The sequence below is a fragment of the Vombatus ursinus genome, unplaced genomic scaffold (assembly GCF_900497805.2).
Source record: "Vombatus ursinus unplaced genomic scaffold, bare-nosed wombat genome assembly UNPS02014932.1, whole genome shotgun sequence".
Classification (NCBI taxonomy): Eukaryota; Metazoa; Chordata; class Mammalia; order Diprotodontia; family Vombatidae; genus Vombatus; species Vombatus ursinus.
This window is the reverse complement of record NW_020954710.1, coordinates 3,997,052-4,021,092: the sequence shown is the minus strand read 5'-3', so window position 1 is coordinate 4,021,092 and position 24,041 is coordinate 3,997,052. Positions and strand designations below refer to the sequence as shown.

The 24,041-nt window shown below is 39.8% G+C and overlaps 1 protein-coding gene across 6 annotated transcripts in view; it reads left to right on the top strand.

Annotated features, from left to right (window-relative positions):
• The window catches only part of VPS13D (vacuolar protein sorting 13 homolog D), a 329,312-nt gene that overhangs the window by 134,259 nt on the left and 171,012 nt on the right, over positions 1-24,041 (top strand). For all 6 annotated transcript variants that reach the window (XM_027843937.1, XM_027843939.1, XM_027843934.1 and 3 more), the window contains 8 exons: positions 4,783-4,933; positions 5,055-5,265; positions 7,435-7,682; positions 9,548-9,739; positions 10,580-10,706; positions 14,691-14,833; positions 20,179-20,309; positions 20,700-20,875. In XM_027843937.1, the coding sequence (XP_027699738.1) occupies positions 4,783-4,933; positions 5,055-5,265; positions 7,435-7,682; positions 9,548-9,739; positions 10,580-10,706; positions 14,691-14,833; positions 20,179-20,309; positions 20,700-20,875 (1,379 nt within the window). The remainder of the gene's footprint in view (positions 1-4,782; positions 4,934-5,054; positions 5,266-7,434; positions 7,683-9,547; positions 9,740-10,579; positions 10,707-14,690; positions 14,834-20,178; positions 20,310-20,699; positions 20,876-24,041) is intronic.

Here is a 24,041-nt window from a genome sequence, read left to right as displayed (position 1 = left end):
ATAAGTGAATAGGATGAAGAGAAATACCCAGCAGTTATAACTGTTGAGTGTGAATGGGATGAATAAACTCATAAAACAGAAGAGAATAGCAGAAGGATTAGAAATTAGAATCTAGCAATATGCCCTTTACAAGATACATGCTTGAAACAAAAGATGCACAGTTAAAATAAGGGGCTGGAGCAGAATCTATTATACTTCAGCTGAAGTTAAAAAGGTAGGGGTAGCAATCATCATCTCAGACAAAGTACTGGCAAAAATAGACCTAATTAAAAGAAATAAACAGGGAAACTACATTTTGCTAAAAGGTACTGAAGACGATAAATTAATATCAATACTGAACAAATATTCTCCAAATGATATAACATCTAAATTCTTCCAAGGAAAAGTTAAGTGAGTTACAGGAAGAAATAGATATTAAAACAATAACAGTGGGGAAATTTAATTTATCCCTCTCAGATCTAGATAAATCTAACTAAAAAATAAACAAGAAAGAAGTTAAGGACCTGAATAGAATTTCAGTAAAGTGAGATATAATTAATCTCTGGAGATTATTCATGCGTAGTACTTTCACAGAAATTGACAATGTGTTGACAGTGTATAAAAACTTCATTAAATGCAGAAAAGCAGCAATATTAAGTGCATCTTTTACTCATCATAATGCAATAAAAATTACATTAAATAGAGGGCCTTTGAAGCAAAGATTAAAAATTATTTGGAAACTAAATAACTTAATCCTAAAGAATGAGTGGGTTAAAGAATAAATTATGGAAACAATCGGTTTCATTAAAAATGTTGACAACAATGAGACAACATATCATGTTTTGGGGGACGCAGCCAAAGCAGTACTTAGAGGAAATTTTCTGTTTCTCAGGGCTTTCATTAGTAAAATAGAGAAAGAGCAGATCAGTGAATTGTGTCTGCAACTTGAAACAACAACTAGAAAAATCAACAAATTAAAAAACCCCAAACATCAGAATAGATGTCCTGAAAATCAGGGACAGATTGATAAAATTGAAAGTTAAAAAATAAAAACATCGAATTAATAAGTAAAACAAGATTTCAAACTATACTACAAAGCCATAATCACCTAAATGATTTGTTGCTAATTAAAAAACAGAGAAGTTGATCAGAAAAAGAGATTAGGTACACAGTATACAAAAGCAAATGAGTACAATAACCTAGTGTTTGATAAACACAAAGATGCCAACTCATAGGGCAAGAACTCACTATTCAACAAAAACTGTTGGAAAAATTGGAAAAAAGACCAACATCTCACACTGTATATCAAGATAAAGTTTAAATGGGTTCATGATTTAGCATAAAAGAAAACAAATTAGAGGAGCATGTAAATAATTACCTATTAAATCTATGGATAGAAGAATGACTCATGATCAAAAAATAGATGAGAGGATCACAGGAGGTAAAATGGACAATTCTGATTACATAAAATGAAGTTTTTGCACAAACAAAACCAATGCAGCTGAAATTTTAAGAGACAGGAATTGGGGAAGAATTTTTGCAACACATTTCTGATAAAGGTCTCATTTCTAAGACATGTAGTATGGGGAACTGATTCAAATTTATAAGAATAGGAGCCATTTTCCAGTTGATAAATGGTCAAAGGGTATGAATAGTTTTCACAGGAAGAAATCCAAACTATCAATAGTCATATGAAAAAATTCTCTAAATTATGAATAGTTAGACAAATGTAATAAAAAAAAAAGTCTGAGATACCACCTCCCATCATATTGGCTAAGTTGGGAGAAAAGGAATATGACAGATGTTGGTGGAGCTGTGAACTAGTCCAACCATTCTATAAAGCAATTTGAAACTATACCCCCAAAGTTATTAAATTATGCATATTTTTCAAGCCCGCGATACCACTACTAAGTGGTGCCCCAAAGAGATAAAGCAAAAAGGAAAAAGGACCCATATGTACAAAAATATTTATAGTAGCTCTTTTTGTGGTGGCAAAGAATTGGAAATTGAGGAGACGTCCGTCAGTTAGGGAATGACTGAACAAGTTACAGTGTATGAATGGGATGGAATATTGTTCTGTAAAAAATGATGATGGGCATAGTTTCAGAGAAACCTGGGAAAACTTGTATGAACTAATGGAAAGTAAAGTGAGCAGAACCAGGAGAACAGTTTATATAGTAACAACAATATTGTACAGATAATCACCTTTTAAAGACTTAGAAACTCTGATCAATACAATGACCAACTATAATTCCAAAGGACTCATGATGAAACATGCCATCCACTTTCAGAAAGAGAGCTGATGGACAAAGAACACAGATTAAAGCGTATTTTCTTATCTTTTCTTATTTTTGTGAGGAGGGTATGACTAATGTGGGAGATTTCAAGTGAGAGATGAGTTACTAATTTTCATTGGTGCAGGGAGTTTACAACCCCAGAGTTCCCTACATTGATGAAATCAGAGATCTGACCCAAAAGCAAAGTTAGCATGTTAGAAGTTGTCATGTATCTTCTTCTTTTCATTCGGCTGTCTTCACTTTGTATTGTTTAAGGATGGTTGTTTCCATATATCCTTCTATTTGTTGTTTCTTACGGCACAGTAATATTCCATTTCATATGTACACTGTAGTTCATTTGTTCCACAGTTGTTGATGCACAGTTTTTTCCCAACTTTTTGCTTTTATGGTGGTGTTCTTTTTGTATTAGCAAAGATCTGGAAAAAAGAAGATGCCCATCAATTGTAGAATGGCTAGGCAAATTGTGGTACAGGCACATTCCAGCAGTTGATGGCACAGTGGATAGAGTTCTGGGTCTAGAGTCAGTTAGATCTGATTTCAGATTTGGCCCCAGACCCTTATTGGCTGTGTGATTCTGGGCTAGTCACTTAACTTCTGTTTATCTCAGTTTCCTTGATTGTAAAACAGGTATAATAATAGCATCTACTCACACAATGCTTTGTTGGTTTTCTTCCTGCCTGTCTAATGTATCCTCAGTCTCCCTTGCTAGATCATCATCCATGTTAGGTCCTCTAACTGTGGTGACCCTGAAGGATTTGTCCTGCACCCTCTTCTATTTTTACCCTCTCTCAATTGAGGATCTTATCAGCTTTCATAGGTTTAGTTATGATCTCTATGCAGCAGACACCCAGATTAATTTATTTAGCCATAATCTTTCTCCTGAGCTCCCGTCCCAAACCACCAAGGCCCTATTAGATATTTTGATTTGGATTTGTTTCAAAGGTATCTCAAACTTAACGTGTTCAAAATAGAACCTATCTTTCTCCCCAAACTTACTCCTCTTCTAAACTTCTGTATTTCTCTCTAGCATACCACCATTCTTTTAGTCACCTCGGTTCATAATCTAAGTGCTATTCTTGACTCTTCACTCTTACTTAGCCCATATATCCAATCATTTGCCAAATATTGTTATTTCTCCTTCCATAGCATCTCTGAATCTGTTCCCCATTCCAGAGTCACACAGCCACTAAGATGAAATCCATGACTTTGCTCATATAGTTTCTTGTGCCAGGAGTGTCACCTTCCTTTGGCTACTTGTTGAAATCCTATTTATTTTTCTAGGGCTATCCCAAGTGCCACCTCCTCCTTGCCAACTTTGGCCTATCCAGTCCAAAGCAATCTCTTTTCTTTAAATGCTCATAAAACTTTTCTGTATCTCTTTTAAGTCTTTATCATGCCATATTTGACATATTTCTGTCCAAAGGATCAGAAATTTCAAGCTGGAAAGAAAGCTTAGAGGTCATCTAATCCAACCTCTTCTTCATTTTCCAAATGAGGGAAGCAAGGTCTAGAGAGGTGAACTGATAGGGCCTTCATTAAGTGCCTATTATGTACTAGGCACCTATAAGGTGCTGAGGACACACATAGAAGCAAGCATGATGACTCCTGCCCTCAAGGAGCTTATGTTCTGATGGGAGGAGATTCATAAAAGGAGAACTGGAAAGAAAAAGTAGCATGGCAGCATGGTGCTTGGATGACTGGTAAGTGTCATGGATACCAAGCTCAGGACACGGTGAGTTAAAGCTCACTTATCAGAGCCCAGCTTGCTTGGGTCAGTGTCCAGTATTCCAGTGAGGAGGGACATAAGGATGACAGCACATTCACGGTCACACAAATAGTAGCCAAGCTGGCCTTTCAACTTCTGATGCCTCTGATGCCATGTCTTCTGTTTCCTTCAAGAATGTCCATGAGAACAGGAACTTTGCCTTATTCATTTTATCACATTTGGTATTTAACAGGGGTTGTACAGAGAGGAAGCATACAACAAACGTTCATTGAAGAAATGATGATTGCATTCATTTAACGAACCACATTTTGAACAGTATGTAAATTCTGGCTGTAGGAGACTGAAGGGCATTTGAAATTGCCCTTTAAAATCTATTTCTAATAACTAGAAGTCTAGAATTTTGGAAGATTGTTGCTTTAATCTCACAGCCTCATACAATGTCTTGGAAGTGAGAGGCATGTGTCTAAAAGCTGACTTTATTTTGTGACTGTATATCATCTTTGTAGACTGTTTAAAGAAAAGCAGCATTGAGGCTTATTCATTCATTCATTCGTTTATTCATTTGCTGTCCTTAAATCTAAAATTTCAGTGGGCCCCAAGGCCAAATGGTTTAAAGAACAGCTGTTGTTATTTCATTAGTAAAAAGAAGAGGAATAATAAAAAACTTTACAAATTCCGCTGAACCTCTGACTTCGGCATTTTAGATAGTATCATTGCGTTTTTTTGCACATCTTCAGAATCACAGCAGTATTCTTTCTCTGTTTATAACCAATCCTATAGTTCTCTTCACTCCCACCGGTCCGGGTGGTTTTTGCAGTGACCATGGAAGGCAGTGCTCGAAAGGTCATCACTGTCCGCTCAGCTCTGATTGTGAAGAACAGGCTGGAGACACCAATGGAGCTAAGGCTGGACAGCCCCTCTGCTCCTGACAGTAAGTTCTAGCTCCTCCCTTTCTTCCCCGGGAAGAAGGATATATTTTCTCAAGCAGTCTGTACGTGTACTACCTTTTGAGTATCTTTGCGTTAGAGATCCACGTCCATTTTCTGTTGCAGAGCCTGTCGTGCTTCCAGCCATCCTGCCAGGGGATTCGTTTGCAGTCCCGTTACACCTCACCTCTTGGCGGTTACAAGCCCGGCCCAAAGGGATGGGAGTGTTTTTTTGTAAGACTCCAATCCACTGGACTACAGTAGTGAAGACCACAGAAGTTAGTAGCAGCAAAAGAGAGTGCCACTCGATGGATACAGAAAAAAGCAGATTTTTCAGGTATGTAAGTCCCAGGTAGTGTTTCATTTTTTTTCCTTCTTTAGGATAAAATCGTGAGGTAGGCGGCATTGGCCATCTTGAAAGATTAAAGGAAACAGAGAATTCCTTCTCTTTATTTCAGAATCTTTAATGGAAGAATGAATTCATTTATATGTATTGAGAATCTTATAAGATAACTTGAAGTCTGTTAGGTCTTCTTGTGTTGGAATTCTTAAGACTACATGGTTTCTACTTGAGTAAGCTTGAAATCTAATATGTGTAGGACAAGGTCACCTATTAAAATATAAACATGAGCCTGAAAAGTATGGAAAACAACCCAGCACCCTACTTTCCTAGTATTTAGGAGTAGTTAGAAATAGGGATGGTCAAGTGGATTCACATTTTGTCACTTACTTGCTTGGGGGCTTTGATGGCATTGTCTAGACCTTTTGGGTCTCAGCTATTCCTGTTTGAAGACCAGAGATGATGTACCAGGTATAATGTTGGTAGAAAAACACACGAGCAGCTTAGACATTGCATTTTATGGTTATAAAGTACTTTAGTATATGCTGTCTCATTTGTCATGAGTAATACTAGACTATTTCAGACTAAGACTAAACTTATTTTAAGGTCAGTCCTTATTAGCTTGGTTGCTTACTTGCAAAGATAAACATTCAAGTCAAGTCAGAAAGCATTTTTTAAGCATTTCCTATGTGCTGGGTGTTATGCTAAGCCCTAGGGATACAAATGCAAGCAAAAAGAAAGATAGTCCCTGCCTTCAACAGGGCTGGGATATTACATTCTGGTAGGGGAAGGCAACACATAAAGGAGCTGAAAAGTAATTAGGCAGATGGGAGGAAGGAACCCACTGGGGGCATGAAGATGCCTGGAGAATGAAGGACAACTGAGCTGGGCCCTCCCTCAAAATGAGGTTCTGGGAGAAGCTGGGGTGGGGGGTTGGAGGGAGGGAGGATAAGAAGGGATGGGAGGATAAGAAGGGATGGAAGGAGAAGGCAGCTGAGGCACAGTGCTATAGTTAAGAGAATGAAAGACATCTTGTTGAGCCTTCATCAAAATAGAGGTTCCAGGAAGGACACATCTAATAGGGAGAGGAGGATTCCAGGCATGGGAAGTGAAGTTAGCTGAGATATTGTAGAGAAATCCATTCACTTTGTTTAAAGAAAAATTTCAGATTATAATTTCTAACTCAGTGAATCAAAAAACTTACTGTTTATCACAGTTCTTATTTTCATTATTTGATCTGAATTTTTTAGCCTATAAATTAAATGGCAGAGTTATAGAAACTTGTATACACAAACCCTCTGACAGTTTATTCAGGGGTGGGAGAATTAAATACGTTTAACGATGGGAAGATAGTGGAGAGTTTTGTTGTCATTGTGATTTTAGAGAGCTTATATGCTACTTCTTGGGGACTGTATAATGCCCTATGTAGCTAGTAGTGATCCAGTAACAAAAATAGTAGGAACAGGCCTTAATTGCCCTGTTCATTTGAACATGAGTAATAATTATACCTTTTGGTATGAGTAATATTTTTATTTATTTATTTATTAAATTTATTAATGTATTATAATTATAAATAATTATATATTATATATAAACACAAATATATTGTTATATTATATACTATAAATAATATATGAATTTATTAAATAATATTTATTTATTAAATATGTATTAATATTTGGTATGAGTAATAATTATACCTTTTGGTACCCCTTTTGGGGTAATGTAATATGAAGCCATATGTAAGCTCTTGAAGTCAGTAATGCTGGAGGATTATTGGAGCTCCTATGAAGATATTAAAATATACTCCAAAGTTTTGGTGCCTTCCATATTTAATTGGTATTGAAGGATTTTAAAGAAAACTCTTAATATCCTATTGGAAGGGAAAAACCAGATAGTTTGGGTATAAAGGAGGGAACAACAGGCAATTGGACTCAGAACTAGGCCTCTACCCTAAATGGTTTCTCTTACACTACGTTATTGGTTTTTCTGACTTAATGTTTTCAGGCTATCAATGACTACAATATTTAGACACAAGAACTGTAAATGTTTTATTGGATTGTTGAACCAGTTGTAAGGTTATACTTCTTCATGAGTAGCAAGAGATCAAATACAGCTTTTCCATTCAGTCTGTTGATTTTCACACCAATCTTTCTTTCTTCATAGGTTTTGTGTGGCTATAAAGAAAGAGAATTATCCAGATTACATACCCTCCAAAATATTTTCTGACAGTGCTAAACAGATTTTCAGACAGCCTGGGCACACAATTTATCTCTTGCCAACTGTGGTAATCTGTAACTTGCTACCTTGTGAACTCGACTTTTATGTTAAAGGAATGCCAATTAATGGGACGCTGAAACCTGGCAAAGAGGCAGCCCTGCATACAGCAGACACATCTCAGAACATTGAGCTGGGTAAGGTCTTAAAGTAATACCATTCTCTATTCCTGCCTAAGAGCAGCACAAAATGTTCCCTGGCTGCTATGAAAATATTTCCCAATAGTCCTGGTACAAAGATAGGACCCTCACTAGAGCCTTTTTTAGGGGCATCATGTAGTACTATGTTTAAACTTCCAAAACACCAAATTGATCAAAAAACTCATATCTGATTCACACAGGTTAGTTTAGAACACTAAACAAAGTTGATTTCTGGCACTGTACCTTAATTGTTAATTTGACCTTGGCAGGACATTTAATCCTTGGGAACTGCATTTTTTTCCTACCTGTAAAATAGAGGTGGGGTGGGGTGGATGCCCCTCCCTACCTCACAGGGAAGTTCTGAGGATTATTAATGAGATCATGTAGGTCAAGTGATCCTTGGAATAAAGAAATAATAAATATAGGATAGATTATCATCATTTTAAAAGTTTATTATTTAACACTCATAGCAGGTAGATATTTCTCTATTCTAGATAAGACGTATATATGTAACCTGAAAACCTTAATAGATGTGTTATCAAATAATCCAGTCTCTTTTAAATATGACCTTGCTGTCTCAGTGACTCTACAGGCTACAGGATTTAATTTAAAATACAGAAATAGCATAATTCTAGTCTGATCCATTTTCCTAATCTTTTCATTGAAATAGGTTTCTACAGAATAATAACTTACATTTGAAGTAGCACTTTATAGGTTTCAAAGGGCTTCAGCATACATTTTCATTTGATCCTCACCAGCAGCCTTGTGAGGTAGGCAGAACACATATTATCCTCATCATTTCATAGTTTCAGTTAGGAAACGTGGCCACAGTTTCAGAACTAAGTGCTAGGAGGGTTCTGACTCCTTTCACTATTCTGTTCCCTACACCCTGCTGCTCTACATGTTCTTTGGATATGTGTGCTTATTTACATAAAAATTTTTTGAAGTAGTAAATCCTTACCTTATGACTCCAGAGACCACCTCATAAATAAATTAATTTATTTAGTAATTTGGATGGGATCTAGAAAGTACCTACCACCTGATTCTTGAAGTTTGGTCCTCTTAGGAAGAGTTTCATAAGAGTTCCTGAAGGACTTAATAAAACTCTATGTATTTATTTATATAGTCACATGCATGTGTGTACATGTGTGTATATGTGTCGTATATACACGCATATATATGTATGTTTGTATAGTTACACATAGATATATGCACACACAAGGATGTATATATGACATATGAAAACTTGGTTACTTTGGAAAATAAGGTGCCTAGCAAAGAAAATAATGTCTGAAAGCAGTAATTGGTTATGTCTTAATATGGCACCTGACTCATGGTGTTGCATTTTTAAATGCAGAAGATACTTGGTTGCTTTCTTGATGTCTTGACTCTTCTTTAACATGTACTTTGCTATTTTGAATATCAATTCCTATGGTTTTTCCAGTTCCTCTGGTTTGCTCTGTAGTTTACCTCACCCCAGTTAGAAAGGGTGTTGTTCTTGACCACTTTAAAGATATTTTGCCGGTTAGATGTAATTTATTTTCTTTTATATGCTTCTAATCATTATTAACCTGAATGATAATTTTAGAGGAAACCAAATTAGTTTCCTCGAAATACTTTTTTTTTTTTTTTTACTTTTTTTTCCCTTTTTTTTTAGGCAAATGGGGTTAAGTGACCTGCCCAGGGTTACACAGCTAGTGAGTGTCAAGTGTTTGGTCTCAGGTCACATTTGAACTCAGGTCCTCCTGACTTCAAGGCCAGTGTGCTATCCATTGCGCCACCTAGCTGCCCCCTTGAAATACATTTTTGAAAGACCACAGTGAACCCTCAGAAAATGAGTGCTTTCTATCTGTGTATTCCAGGAGTGTCTCTAGAGAATTTCCCGCTATGTAAAGAGCTCTTAATTCCTCCTGGGACCCAAAACTACATGGTGCGCATGCGACTGTATGATATCAACCGACGGCAGTTCAATCTCACCATCCGGATTGTGTGTCGAGCAGAGGGATCCTTGAAAATCTTGATTTCTGCTCCGTATTGGCTGATCAACAAAACAGGTATGTTGAGCTTCTGCCTACTAGCCCCTTTATATCAGCCTTAGGAATGTGGGATTCTTTTCTCAGCCAGCCAGAGCTAATGCACACTGATTCCTAAAAGAGATTCAGCTTCCCACGAGCCTCAGCTTCCTCTCTTGCGTGAGCTTTGATGCTGCTTTGGCCACTGTGGACAGGGACCACGCTCTAAACTCTTTGAATAAAATATTCATTTCTCACTCAGGTCTGTCTTTTAAAAAATCTCAACTGTTGTTTGAATTTATGTTGAAGCATTTTTCTGGGTACCGCTTTTTATGATGTGCATTGATTGACAAGCTAGACCATGTCCAGAGGAAGGCAGCCAGAAGGGTGAGGTCAATGGAGACTATGTCATTCAAGGACTAGTTGGAGAAACTAAAGCTTTTTAGCTGGGCAAGTAAAGGTTTTACAGAGACATGGCAGCTCAAATATTTGAAGATCTGCCACGTGGTCAAGGAATTAGATGTATACCACTTGGCCCCAGAGAACGGAGCAAGGAGAGTGGATGGAAACTGCAGAAAGGCGGATTTAAGATCTATAGAAAGGAAAACTTCCTGACAAGTAGAGCTGTCCAAAAATGGAATGACTTGCTTTCGGAGGTATTGAGTTCCTCTTTACTATAGTTGTTCAGTCAGCAGTTGGACGGTTATTTATTGGGGATATTATAGAGAAGATTTTCCTCTTAAGGTAAGAATTGGACTATATGTTCTGTGTGGTTCCTTCCAGCTCCCCAGTGTAATGGTTCTATGAATTCAGTTTCCTTTGTCTTGGTGCATCGGATCTGACCCATTGCAATTCTTCTGTGCTTTATCTCTTCCCTGAAAGGCTTACCACTGATCTTCAGACAAGACAATGCAAAGACAGATGCTGCAGGACAGTTTGAGGAACACGAGCTGGCCCGGAGCCTGAGTCCCCTTCTCTTCTGTTATGCTGACAAAGAACAGCCAAATCTGTAAGTAAAATTAGTTATGGGAAGATGGGAAGGGCAGACAGGCTCCTGGAGAGTGGAAAGACTTAGCAAAGGGTGTGGGCTAGTATTTAAGTAGAAGCGCACCGTAGATAACAACCGTGGCTTGGCAGAGAAGTGGACAGGATGACCGAATGGGCTTTTTTCCATATCTCATTTCTGTGTTATTTGATATTGAAAACAAGCCATTTCGTTGGTTTATAATAAAAGTGCTGGGGGTGGTTTTACTTTGCATGTATTGAAGTCATACTTCTCAGAACTGCAATGGAGAAGAAACCCACATTTTTTCCTTCCTTCACTTCCTAAGCCATTTTTCCTTTCTGTAAGCTTTCATTACAGGAAAAGAATAGAGATACATTGGTCTTCTGTTAAAACATACACAACTCTATCAGTCCAATCTAAGTCCTTTAGTGTACGAGTTTTTGAAATCTTCCCTTTAATCCTCTAAATATAATGTACCATCTCAGTATCTCAAAGCATTTCAAGGTTATTTTAATTATAAGAAAGAAAATGAAATCTGGCAAGAGTTATGTGAATTACTGAAAGGGGACAGGAGGATGGTAGGGACCACTGATTTCAAATTATACATGTTTTTTCCCTACTGGTTTCTTTTCATCCCTTTACTACTGACCTAGTATTGTCTGCCTAAGTAAAATTATAGCTCTAATCTGAGGAGGTGTCTGATATTACAAAGTCACATCTGAAGGATGTATCTGCTCTTCTAAAAACACCATTCCAATAGTCTGTAGTATCCTGTTGATAGCTTCATAGTGTTCTGAGACACACATAGTCTCTGTGCTTCTTTGAGTATTCTACTTTAATAAATGTGGATTTGTTCCACCAAGCAAAACTAGAGTTAAGTTTCAGTAATTTAGCATCCATGTTGAAAAGAGTATTGACCGAGATCTGGGCTTGGCAAGAGGTGAAGAAAGCTATCTGTTAAGTTCAGCCAGCTCAATGTTACTCTTTTGATTAAAGGTTTTTAATACATTTTAATCTAAAACTTTTGTTAAAAATTTGTTTATTTTATGCCTGTATATCAAGATGTTTGCAGGGAGTCTCCCTGTTGCCAAATATACATGAACACTCCTAAAGTTTGATTGTGTTCACCACCTTATTTCTTTTGACCGCATAACAATTTTATTGACAAGTTTTCTATGGCTTTCTGTTTCCATCTCCTCTCTCTAGGAAGTAACTTGGAATCATTATGCTTCCAGGAAAGAAAGCGCAATGACTCACTTTGCCCTATTTACTTTTCAGTACTTAATTCTAAGACTCTTGTGTTGATTCTCTCATGCAAACCATTACAGAGTGAAGAGCTAGATGATATGATATTGACCATCTTAGCGGTATCCTGCAGTTGGTGAGGAGTTAATTTAAGAGATAGATTAGGCTGGATATATTGATTTGGGGTGGGGGGATGTATATACAAATTATAATTGAACTGCTGGAAATGGGTGTAGGTTTCTATAGTAGTCCAGTTCATATCCTGTGACTGTGATGATAACTAAGATTTGAGCATTAGTGATAGGAACCAGTGGTGCCCTTAAGCACAGGATGGAAATTGGAACGAGGAGCTGGTTTTGGAAGAGCTTTGTTGTTTTTGTTCATTCACTTCTGTCCAACCCTTTGTGACCCATGGACCACAGAATGCTAGGCCTTTGTACCCTTCAGTGTCTTCCAAAGTCTGTGCAAGCTCATTCATTGATTCTATGACACTAGATCTATCCATCCCATCCTCTGCCATCTTCTCCTTTTGCTTTCAATCTTTTCCAGCATCATGCTCTTTTCCATTGAGTCATGTTTTCTAATTATGTGGACAAAGTATTTAAACTTCATCTTCATTATTTTTTGGTGAATAGTCTGACTTAATTTCTTTTAAGTACTGTCTGATTTGACCTCCTTGCTGTCCAGGGGACTCTCAAAAGTCTTTTCCAGCACCACAATTCAGAAGCATCTGTTCTGCAGTACTTTGGAAGAGTAGACTTCTTTTGAAAAATTTAAGCTTATTTTTATGGATTTTTTGTTTGTTTTTACATTACTTTCACTTTTGAACAAATCCATTCCTCTACCCAGAGAGCCATCTCATGAACAAAGATTTTTAAAGAAGAGAGGAAAAAAAGGAGTTCATTCACACCAACCAGTATATCTTATCTGTTGAGTCTGGCAGCATATGCAATACTCCATATCCATAGTTCCCTCCATTGCATAGAAGGGAGAGGTGCATTTTCTCAACTGGAAGAGTAAATAAGATTCCTTACAGGTCTAAATCCTTATGAGTCTATGAATTTAGTTTTAGGCAGTGAATTTGAAGTGTTGATGGGGTATCTCAATGGAGGTAGAGTTTTCCAACTCCAAAAAAACAGTTGGAAGAATGTGATTGAAACTTGGGAGAGAGGCTAGTGCTAAGAGATAGAGATTTGGAAGCCATCTTTATCCTACTGGAATTGATAGTTGAAGGTAGTTGATGAGATCATCAGGGAAGAGAGCACAAGGCTGAGGACAGAACCTTGGGTAATGCTTAGTAACGCATACGTCGTAGGCACCAAATGAAGAAGAGGACCTAGGAAACAAACTGAACAAAAAGTAGAAGAACCAGGATAGCATCATAGAACCAAAGGTGGAGATGGTTTTAAGCAAAGGGTGTCATCATCTATGCCAGATGGAGCATATAGGTCTGGGGTCTGGTCTCAGAAAAGACTACTGACTTTAATGAGTTAGGAGATAACTACTGAATCTAAAGTAGTTACATATTATGTACTAGGGGCTAAAGCCTGATTATGAGAAGTTATAGAGTGAGTGGTGAATATAGACTACTTTTTCAGGAAATGTGTAGTGAGAAGGAAAGAGATAAATTGTCACCCCTGGTGGGGTGGGGGTAGCACATTTGAGGAAACCTCCCCCCTTCCTTAACTCTCACACCACCTCTAATGAGGTTAAAGGGAAGTAGCTAATGAAGAGGTTAGGAGATATAATGAGGGGATAATTAATGGAATCTAGTTCCATAATTAATAATCTCAAGGGAATGGAGAACATATGTGATGACGCAACCTTAAAATGGAGTGAAGGACACATCTTCCTCTAAATTAGAAGGGAAAGAGGTCTGGAGATAAAAATGCAGAAGCAGTTTTCAAGTGGAAAGGGGAGTGTGTGAGGATTGGGTAGAATGGCTTGTACAAGTGTAAGATAGTGTATCCTGTTCTGTTTCTGATAGCCTTCCATTTTGTTGGCCTTATCATCAAGAAATAGTTGATAATAATGCCTACATTCTTTTCTGTGTTGTACTTAATGGTTCACACAATCAAATAATATTATTTTTCAACTGATGCATTACCTTGCTTCCGCTCAAGTTCTACTTTGGCCTTATTGTGGCATAGAGATTACCCAGAGTTCTTGAAACCTCTTCTCAGTGGAGTATAAACTCTGTCTGGTCCATCGGGTTGGACAGAGTCTGGGTCTGTCATCCAGGGACTAGCCCAGCTAACTTTGAAGAGGTTCTGCTTTAGTCGGTTGACCAGAGCCAGGATGAAAATGTTTGGCCATGGCACTCAAAAAGAGTACCTATTCAAGCCTAGAGGAGTTGCATGTTCCCTTAGTGGGGGAGCCCCTGCAGTCTGCACCAGTGCTCATAGAGCACCAAAGTGCCATACCTTGTGTTGGGCATTCATCAACTTCACCTGTCATTTTTTGACACTTTTTACACAGCCTGGTAAAAACTTTTATGCCTTTTCAAGCTAGTTTACCATCTGGTTTAAATGGCTAACACATTGGTTGAATCTGGGGAACTTCACTCCTTCCTGAGCACAAAGCCTTTACTGCACAAAACTGCAGAAAAAGCCTGCTTTCAGTGAGTTTGCTATACTCATGCAGCCAGAGCTTACGGGACCTGATTGCCTTGATCAACCCTGATAGGCACTGGACCCGGGGTCTTGTTGGCATATTCCACTTATTTGCTTTTCTGCCCAACAGCTGTACCATGAGGATTGGAAGGGGAATTCACCCTGAAGGCGTGCCTGGCTGGTGCCAGGGCTTTTCACTGGATGGCGGGAGTGGCGTTCGAGCCCTGAAAGTGATCCAACCAGGAAACCGTCCTGGCCTGATTTATAACATTGGTATGTGACCTCTGGTTCAGTTTCTAACACAGACCCTGACCATGGCACTGCAGCCATAGGCCTGCCACAGGGCAGCAATGATTTTTAGGTTGCCTCTCTCTGGGTACAAGAAGTGACATAAATGCAAATCAAAAAGCTACCTAAAGCTTGACCTTGAGGGCTTTCTGTTTGCTTAATTTCATATTCACCTGTGACCAGGAAACGTATCATTTTGACTCGAATCCTTATTTTTCAGAGAATAATAGGAACACTTAGAAAGGCTTTTCATCATTTTCCCTGAATTCATTAAACTTTTCTAGGAGAGTGGGAAGCATCTTTCTCCATGAAACTGGAGCAGAGAGTTTCATTGACTTGCCAGGCACTGAAGGGCAAGTCTGGGTCAGAAGCAGGATTAGAACTCAGTCCCCTGAACCGTAATAGAGTGTAGAAAAATTGGAGTTGGTTACTATGCTAAATCAGAGCCCCAAACTATTGAATAGAGAGACCAGGAGCGTTTTTGTAGGGATTAAGATAAATTTGACTTGCATGCCTTTTTTCAAAAATAGTAATAATGATAATAACAATCATGATGTGTCCAATTTATAATGGTATAAGAACTCCTCACGACAGAATGTAGGCTCATTGAAGGCAGCAACTGGCTTTTTTCCTTGTATCCATAGCATACAGGGCAGTGCCTGGCACATAGTAGGTGCTTAATAACTACTTGTTCAGTTGAACTGAACACCTATACAGTCAGGCATTACCATTCACACATTAAAAAGGAAAAATCAAGATGCCATTATTGCACTATTCATCCAGAATTCTCTGACGGGTCTTGGAGCAGCCTTCTAGGTATGTCCTGGCCTTCACAGATGCTCAGGACTGCCTAGGTTGGTATGTGGTTGGTACATGAGCTTTCATTGTTTGCCTAGCCCTTCAGTGTGAGTTGCTGTTTAAATTTTGTTGACATTAAGAGTGTCAAAGAAGAAAAGGACTTTCTCCTATTTCATGCCAAATTTGACTTTCTCCTGGTAGCTTGTACTTACTTAATGTGATTCCCAAAACAAACCAGAACAGGTTGAATCTTATTGGGTGTGGAACTGCTGAGAGAAATAATGGGGAAAAATCCAACAAACTGGTGTCTACAGAGTGACTGATGTTAAGTGAAATGCAGAACTCCTACAGAGTCCTTTATGCAAGAACTCTCACTGGAGCATACAGCCTGTTGTATTAGGGGAATACTGACCTACACAGTCCTTGGAAAAGAAGGCTTACACTTTAGTGAGGAATGAATTCATTTTTTAAATATATTTTATTTATTTTGTCAAATATTTTTCAGTTACATGTAAAAAGGATTTTTAACAATGATTTTTTAAAAATTTTGAGTTCCAAATTCTCTTCTTCCTTCTTGCCCCTCCCCCCTCTTTGAGAAGGCAAGCAATTTGATATCGACTATGCATGTGAATTCATGCAAAATATTTTTCCATATTAGCCACATTGCAAAACAAAACACAGGAAAAAAAAATTAAGAAAAATAAAGAAAGAAAGAAAAAAGTACACTTCAGTCTACACTCAGAGTTCATCACTTCTCTCCCTGGAGATGGATGATAGCATTTTTCATCGTGGATCTTTTAGAGTGGTCTTGGATCATTGTCTTGATCAGTACAGCTAAGTGTTTCACAGTTGATCATTGTACAGTGTTGCTGTTACTGTGTGCAATGATCTCCTGTTCTGCTCACTTCACTCTGTATCAGTTATGTAAGTCTTCCCAGGTTTTTCTGAAAGTATTCTGCTTGTCATTTGTCATAGCACGATAGTTGTGTCATAATCATATACCACAACTTGTTCAGCCATTCCTCAAGTGATGGGCATCAAGGGGCAGGAATTCATTTTCATGGAAGGTAGTGGATTCTCTGCCTTGTGTTCTTTGAAGAATGACTCTCGGTAAGGCGTATTTTAGGCCCAACCCACCTGGGAAAGAAGAGATGGCCATTTGACCTCTCAGGCTTTAGGATTGTCTACGTTTGGTTTTTATCAGCTCGCAACTTGCAGAAAGCTTACCAGAAGCAATCTACCTCACCCATGGGAGACAATCTCTACCGCACCACGCCCCCCCAAGTGTCTTTGTACTGTGCTGTATTCATTCATTCATTCAACAAGCATTTATTAAGTTCCTCCTATAGCCAAAGCACCACACTAGGTGAGACGCACAAAGACAAAAAATAAAACAATCTCTGACCTCAAGGAGCTTTCATTTTCTGTTGGGGCAGGGCAGGGAGGAACATATACAGAGAAACTTAAATACAGATTCTACCCAGAGTAGATATAGAGTGTCTTCTGAAGTGGGAACATTAGGCACTGGGCAGCTCGGGAATAGCCTTCTATGGGAGGTGGCATCTGATCTGAGCTTTGAATGATGCCTCAAGGATCCTCAAGGATGCCTTGAGGTGAGATCGAGGTGGGAAGACACTCCAGGCCTGGGGGTTGGCCTGTGCAAAGTGAAGGAGATGGAACGTGGGATGTTGTGGGGGGGGAGCAGCGGAAGGTGCAGTATGTGAAGAAGATTAGTACCTCTTAACTGCGTGAGCCGGGGTGGGGAGGGGCGCGTGTGCGCTTCCTGAGCGAACAAGTAACTTGGCTAGATGTGTGCTTTAGGAATGTCGGTGTGGCGCTGTGCAGGGAAAGGATCCTAGAGAAGAGAGCCTGGAGGCAGGAGACGCGCCCAGGAGGCCCATTGTTAGAGTTCTGGCAGGGTGGTGCAGCCTGAGTTCACATCCATACTTAATTGTGAAGTCAGACTCAGCTTTCCGAGACTGAGCACTGGTGCTTCTCGTGGAGAAGATGAAACAGCAAACATGTTTTGAGCCTCTAAGGGCTAGAAATATAGAGATGATAGCTTCTACCACATTATTGTAGGAAAAGGCATAGGGTGTGCCATTTCCTTGTCTAATGAAGTGAGCAGAGAGACCACTTTACTTGTTTAGCAAACTGATTGACTTAGCATTTCTAAGCTCTTTGGTGTTGTATGATTTAGCTGGCCTGTAGGTCTCTGTAAGCCTTCAGAATTGTCTAGACATTTGTTTATATTGATACTTGTTATTTCCTGGAAGTGCCTGATTATCATGCGTGCTCCTGCTGTGGTCCTGTGTAGACTTTAAATTGTTTACTCTTGATTTGTTGGACTAGGTGTTTTAAGGTTCTCCTTCTCATTGCTTTTGTCTTTTTGGATCATAGCATATAAAGTATATAGCTTGACTGACCTTCACTTCCACCAGAGAGAAGAGAATCAGGGATACACTTCAATTGCATTCTTTTGAGCATTTTCACTAAACTGAATTCTTAGGCCAGGAGACAGAAGAACAATAATATGGAAAGGAAAGCCTAAAGATGAAATGCCGAGAGAGGGTTAAGTTAAAGACAGGATTGAATCACTGAACCTAAGAGCCTAGAACTGTTGATTAAAGTGGTAAGATTTTTTAAGTTGGGGCCTGGGATCAGGGAGTCTTAGTTCTTGGGTCTCTTGCTTCAGGCCTATATGTTTTGGGGGGCCCACTCAACTTCTCTGTATCTCCACATAGAGCTGTAAAATAATGGTAATTTAAACAACTCACAGGGAAACTGAAGTTTTATTGTTGTTTTTTTACTTTTTTTTGGTTGTTGGAGCCCTTCATCTGAAAGGTGTTTTTGTGGGTGACCAAGGATGCAGATGGTGGTTGTTTGTGAATATTTGGAGCATAAGCTTAGACGTAGATAGGCAGGAATAGGTTATGTAAAATTATAACAGTGGCCAGCTTTCGCTGTTTAAAACTAAAATGCTTGTGGATGAATTCCTGTCCATTCTAACCACACTGTCTGGTTTTATTACAGTGTTTCTAAGGAAATCAGTCTAGGCAACATGGAGTGGCCAATAATGAATCAAGTGGTTATATAAATGAAATGCTACTAAGATTAGAATAGGAAGCTCTGCGCTCTGCTAATAGGATTATGCTTTCATTTCCAAATCTGCACAGTTGAATAATTGAATCAGGAGCTTATTGAGCCAGTAAACATTTATGAAGCACCTACTGTGTGCTAGGGACTATGCCAAACACTGGGTATACAAAGAAAATCCCTGCCTTTAGGCTCACCATCTAAGTGGGGAGATAATGTGCAAGCAGTGGTGAACAAACCAGCTAGAGGCAACATCATAGAATAATCAACAGAGGGAAGGCTGTGGGATCCAGAAGGGTTGGGGAGGGCTTTCTATAGAGGGTGGGATTTCAGCTGGGACCTGAAGGAAACCAGGGCAGCCAGGAGGTGGATATGAGGAGGCAGAGCATTTCAGGCATGGAGGGACAGCCAGAGAATGCCCAGAGATGAGAGATGAGTGTCTTGTTTGGGTAAAAGCCAGGAGGCCAGTGTCACCCGATCAAGAGTACATGGGGAGGAAGGTGCAAGAAGACTAGAAAGCTAGGAAGGGCTTTTGATTCTGGAGATGATAGGGAAACACCAAAGTTTATTTTGTTGTTGTTGTTGTTGTTGTTATTGTTTTGGGTTTTTTTGTGAGGCATTTGGGGTTAAGTGACTTGCCCAGGGTCACACAGCTGGTAAGTAAGTGTCTGAGGTCAGATTTGAACTCAGGTTCTCCTGACTCCAAGGCCAGTTCTTTATCCCCTGCACCACCTAGCTGCCCCTGAAGTTTATTGTATAGGGAGGTGACAACGTTGTACCTGCACTCTAAGAAAATGATTTTAGTGGCTGAATGGAGGATAGATTGGAGTGGGGAGAGACTTGAGGCAGGCAGATCCGCCCCAGCAGGCTGTTGCAGTAATTGAGGCTTGAGGTGGTGAGGGCCTTCACCAGATGATATGGTGTGTCAGAAGAGACACGGAGGCATGTTAAAGAGATGTCGCAGAGATGAAAGTGGCAGCATGTTGACTATGGTGGGGCGAGAGATAGTGAAGAGTTAAGGGTGATAACCTACATTGTGAACCTGGGGGATTGGGAGGGTAAGTGGTGCTCTCAGCATTAATAGGGGAGTTTGGAAGGGAAGAAGGTCTTGGGGGAAGATAATGAGTTCTGTTTCGAACTTGTTGAGTTTAAGGTGTCTACTGGACATCCAGTTCAAGGTATCTGATAGGCAGTTGGAGATGTGAATCTGGAGGTCAGCAGAGAGGTTAGAGCAGGGTAAGTAGATTTGTAATTAAATCCACGAGAACTGATGAAATCACCAAGTGAAATAGTACAGAAAGAGAAGAAAAGAGGGCCCAGGACAGAACCCTTTGAGACATCCAGTTTTGATCATGAAGCCTGTTTGTTTTTGTTTGATTTGGGTCAAACTCTTTTCTTTCTCTGGATCTACTGATCAGACTTGTTCTTATTTTTAGGTATTGATGTCAAAAAAGGCCGAGGTCGCTACATTGATACTTGCATGGTCAACTTTGCACCCCGTTATCTTCTAGATAATAAATCATCTCACAAGCTGGCCTTTGCACAGAGAGAATTTGCCAAGGGGCAGGTAAGAAATTTACTTCTGAAGAGTGACTGGTACTTAATTAGTCTAATGGCTTTGGACAAGGTGGCAGTTGTTTAGGAAGCATTCATCCTAAACCCAGCTTTATGGGAACTTAGAGGCTATTATTAATGGAATGCCTATTCCTTCTGCTATAGTAAAAACAGGTAATAGAAATGCCTTGTTCAAAGTAACTTTAACTAACTGTCCATTCTAATAAATCATGACTGAGCTTATTTTGGGATTCCTGGAAAAAACCTGTGTCTAAAACATTCACATTTAAGAATAGAAGACACCTGGGGACTCCATTTTGGGTGGAGGGAAGAGATCTAACTGTTTGAAGTTGGAAAATGACTTGGTTTGTTCACTTGACTTTAATGGGCTGCTGTCTCTTAGGGAACATCGAATCCCGAAGGTTATATCTCTACCCTCCCTGGGTCCAGTGTGGTTTTCCATTGGCCCCGGAATGACTATGACCAGCTCTTATGCGTGCGGTTGATGGATGTCCCCAACTGCGTTTGGTCTGGAGGCTTTGAAGTCAACAAGAACAACTCATTCCATATCAACATGAGGTAAACACAGGGCATCCCTATTCAGACAAGACACAGTTTCCTTGGGAATGCAATAATGGAAACTGCCACTTCCCCGCCTTGGCTTGTTTGTGTTTAGTTTGGCCCTGACAGGTGTCTTTGAGACCTTTGACCTGGTGGAGCTCATGCAAGTATGAGTGTATTGGTGGAAGGAGCTGAAAGGCAATGTTGGTCTTCTTCACCATAGTGAAACAACTGTTTGTGTTCAGGGTGGACTGTACTGACGGGCTAAAAGTCCAAGGGTTAGAATTGTCAGAAGAGTGCTGAGCTCACGCGTTGAACTAATGAGTGCCTTGAGCTTGGGAAATTCTACTCACCTTTAGATGAAGAATCTGATTACCTATTTTTTATCTGTTCTTACAAGTTTGAGCAAATTCCTCAGTGACTTAGTGCCATTCCCATAAGTAGTCTGGCTCCTTATTCCCAGGCTAGGTATCTTCAAGCCTTTAATAATGAAAGTAAAAAGTAAAAAACCTAAGCCAATCCAGGGGATATTTTTACAGTCTCAGTATCACTTTACTTCTGTCCCGTGAAACGTGATCTAAAGAATTAGGGATTCTGTGATAGCACATCCAGTTTGGAACCCTAGATTCACTTTTATATACGTGTATTAATAGTCAGGGCTTCACTGTGCACATTCATGGAATGGAGCTGTAATGTGGAAAAATTAAAGTGGGAAATAATCCAAAAATTGTGTATGTTTGACTTAAGAATGCATTATCTTGGTGGGGCGGGATGGTGAGTTAGGGTAATATCTTCCTATTTGTGTTTTGCATCACCTTGTTGTGGGTGTTCCTTGGAAGTCCATCTTCTCCTGCAAAGCTCTCCCTTGACTGCATTTACATGACTGTAATGCCACCTTTATGCAGAGACTTCCAAATCTGCATCTCCAGTTCCAGCCTTTCCTTTTTAAAAAAACAAAGAAAATTCGATAGGGGCACTTGGAATGATTTTCATCCACATGTGATGTTCTACATCTGCACTCCCTCATCTCTCCAGTGAAGGGAGAGAAATGCATTGTCTTATTTTGGGTGGCAGGCTTGGTTTGACATGTTTCTTGAGGCCCAGACCCTCATCTCCAATTGTCTACAGATACCTCAATTTGACTCTGTGACCATCACCTCAAACTCAACAAGTCTAAGATTCAGATTGTGATCTTTCTCCTTAAACCTGCCCCTTCTTCTTACCTCTTAATTTATGTTTGTGATAGCTTTGTTCACCCAGCCTCCCATCTTCAAATCCTTAGGACTGTCTCTGTCTCTTTCCTGTCCTTACATTTTATAGTCAATCGGTTACCAATTTTTTCAGCAAACATTAGGTGTCTATTGTGTACAAGATGGTATGGTAGCTACTGATGGTGGCTGCCCCTGCCCTCAAGTAACGTGCCTTCTCTTGGGGCCGGGAGGAACAACTTGTACACAGAAAAGTAAATGTCAAATCTGTATGAAGAAGTATGTTCCGGGGAGGTGAACGCTGACAATTTACGGGGATTAGGAAATGTTTCTCGGAGGTGGTGGCATTTTAAGATGAGCATTGGAGGAAGCTTGGGATTCTGGGAGGGCAGAGAAGAGGAGGGCGGGCCTTTCGGGTGTGGGAGTCACACTGAAGATGGGAGTGGGATAGGAGTGTTGGTGTGGAGAAAAGCAAAGAGGCCAGTTTGGTTGGAATAGAGAGAGTAGATCAGAGTTATGTGCAATGAGCCTGGAAAGGTTGGCCCCAGCACCATCGCCACAGATGAGGAAACCAACCAAGAGGAGTTGGTAGTTTATCCTAGAGATGACAGGAAGCACCTGGGGGGGCCTCTGGAGCAGATAGCCAGTGTGGTCAGACTTGTGCTTTAGGAATATCCATTTGACAACTTTCAGGGAGGATGGGTTAGAGTGGAGAGAGACAAGATGCAGATCAATTAGCAGTTACCCGAGTGAAAGGTAATGAAGGCTTGTACTAGGGTCATGGCCATGTGGTGGCACCATGCATAGAGTACTGAGTCTAGAGTCAGGAGGACCTGACTTCAAATCCAGCCTGAGATGCTTATTAACTGTGACCCTGGGCAAGTCATTTCACCTCCATTTGCCTCAGTTTCCTCAACTGTAAAATGGGTATTATAATAATAGCACCTGCCTGGCAGAGTCGTGAGGATCCAATGAAATGATATTTGTAAAAGCTCTTAGAGCAGTGCCTGGCACAAAGTACGTGCTGTTTATGCTTAGTTACTTCCCTTACCTCCTTCCCCCGTGTGAATGGAAAGAAGGTAACAGATGCACGAGATTGTGGAGGTGGAATTGAGACTGATTGTATACAAGGGGGCGAGGGAGATGGAAGAGATGAAGGTGACTCTGAGGTTGCTGACCGAATGGTTCATGGTGCCCTTGACTGAAGTGGGAAAGTTGGGGAAAAGGCAGGGCTTTTTTTTTTGGAAAGATAATTGAATTTTCTTTTGGACCCATTAAGTTCAAAATGCCTCTGGCACATCCAGTAGAAGACCTCCAATGGGCAGTTGATGATATGGGGCTGGAGTTAAGGAAAGAGAGTAAGACCCTATATAGAGATCTGGGAGTCATTAGATAATAGTCATAGAGTTAATAGCTGAACCAGTGGGAGCTGATGAGATTAGGAGATAGACTCAGGGAGAAAAGAGTGTTTAAGTGTTGAGGAAGAGAGGGTGGTCAACCGTCTCAAATGTTTTAAGAGGTCAGGACGGATGAGGAACAAGAAAAAGTTATTGGATTAATCAATTGAAATTATTGGTACTTTTGAAGAAGACAATTTCAGTTGAGTGATGAAGTTGGAATTCAGATTTATAAAAGGTTCAGAAATGATTGGGAGATTAGAAAATGCAGCTAACATTTTCTGTAAGTTTGGCTGTCCAGGGGAGGATGAACTAAAGGAGGATGCTTTGAGGGATTGGTAGGACTAAGTCAAGGTTTTTTAAGGATGCAGGAATCTGGCCATGTTTGTAAGCATTAGGGAAGGAGGCAGCAAATAAGGAAAGATAGTGTGTGGGTGATAGGGAAGGATTAAAGGGCCAGGCTCTGAAAGGAAATGGAAGGGCATAAGACCAGGGTCCATGTGCTGTCTCACAGTTATCTGGATTGGCTCTGGTCTAAAAGCTAGCCCGAATGGTGTGCAGAGTGGGTGCTTGATCATG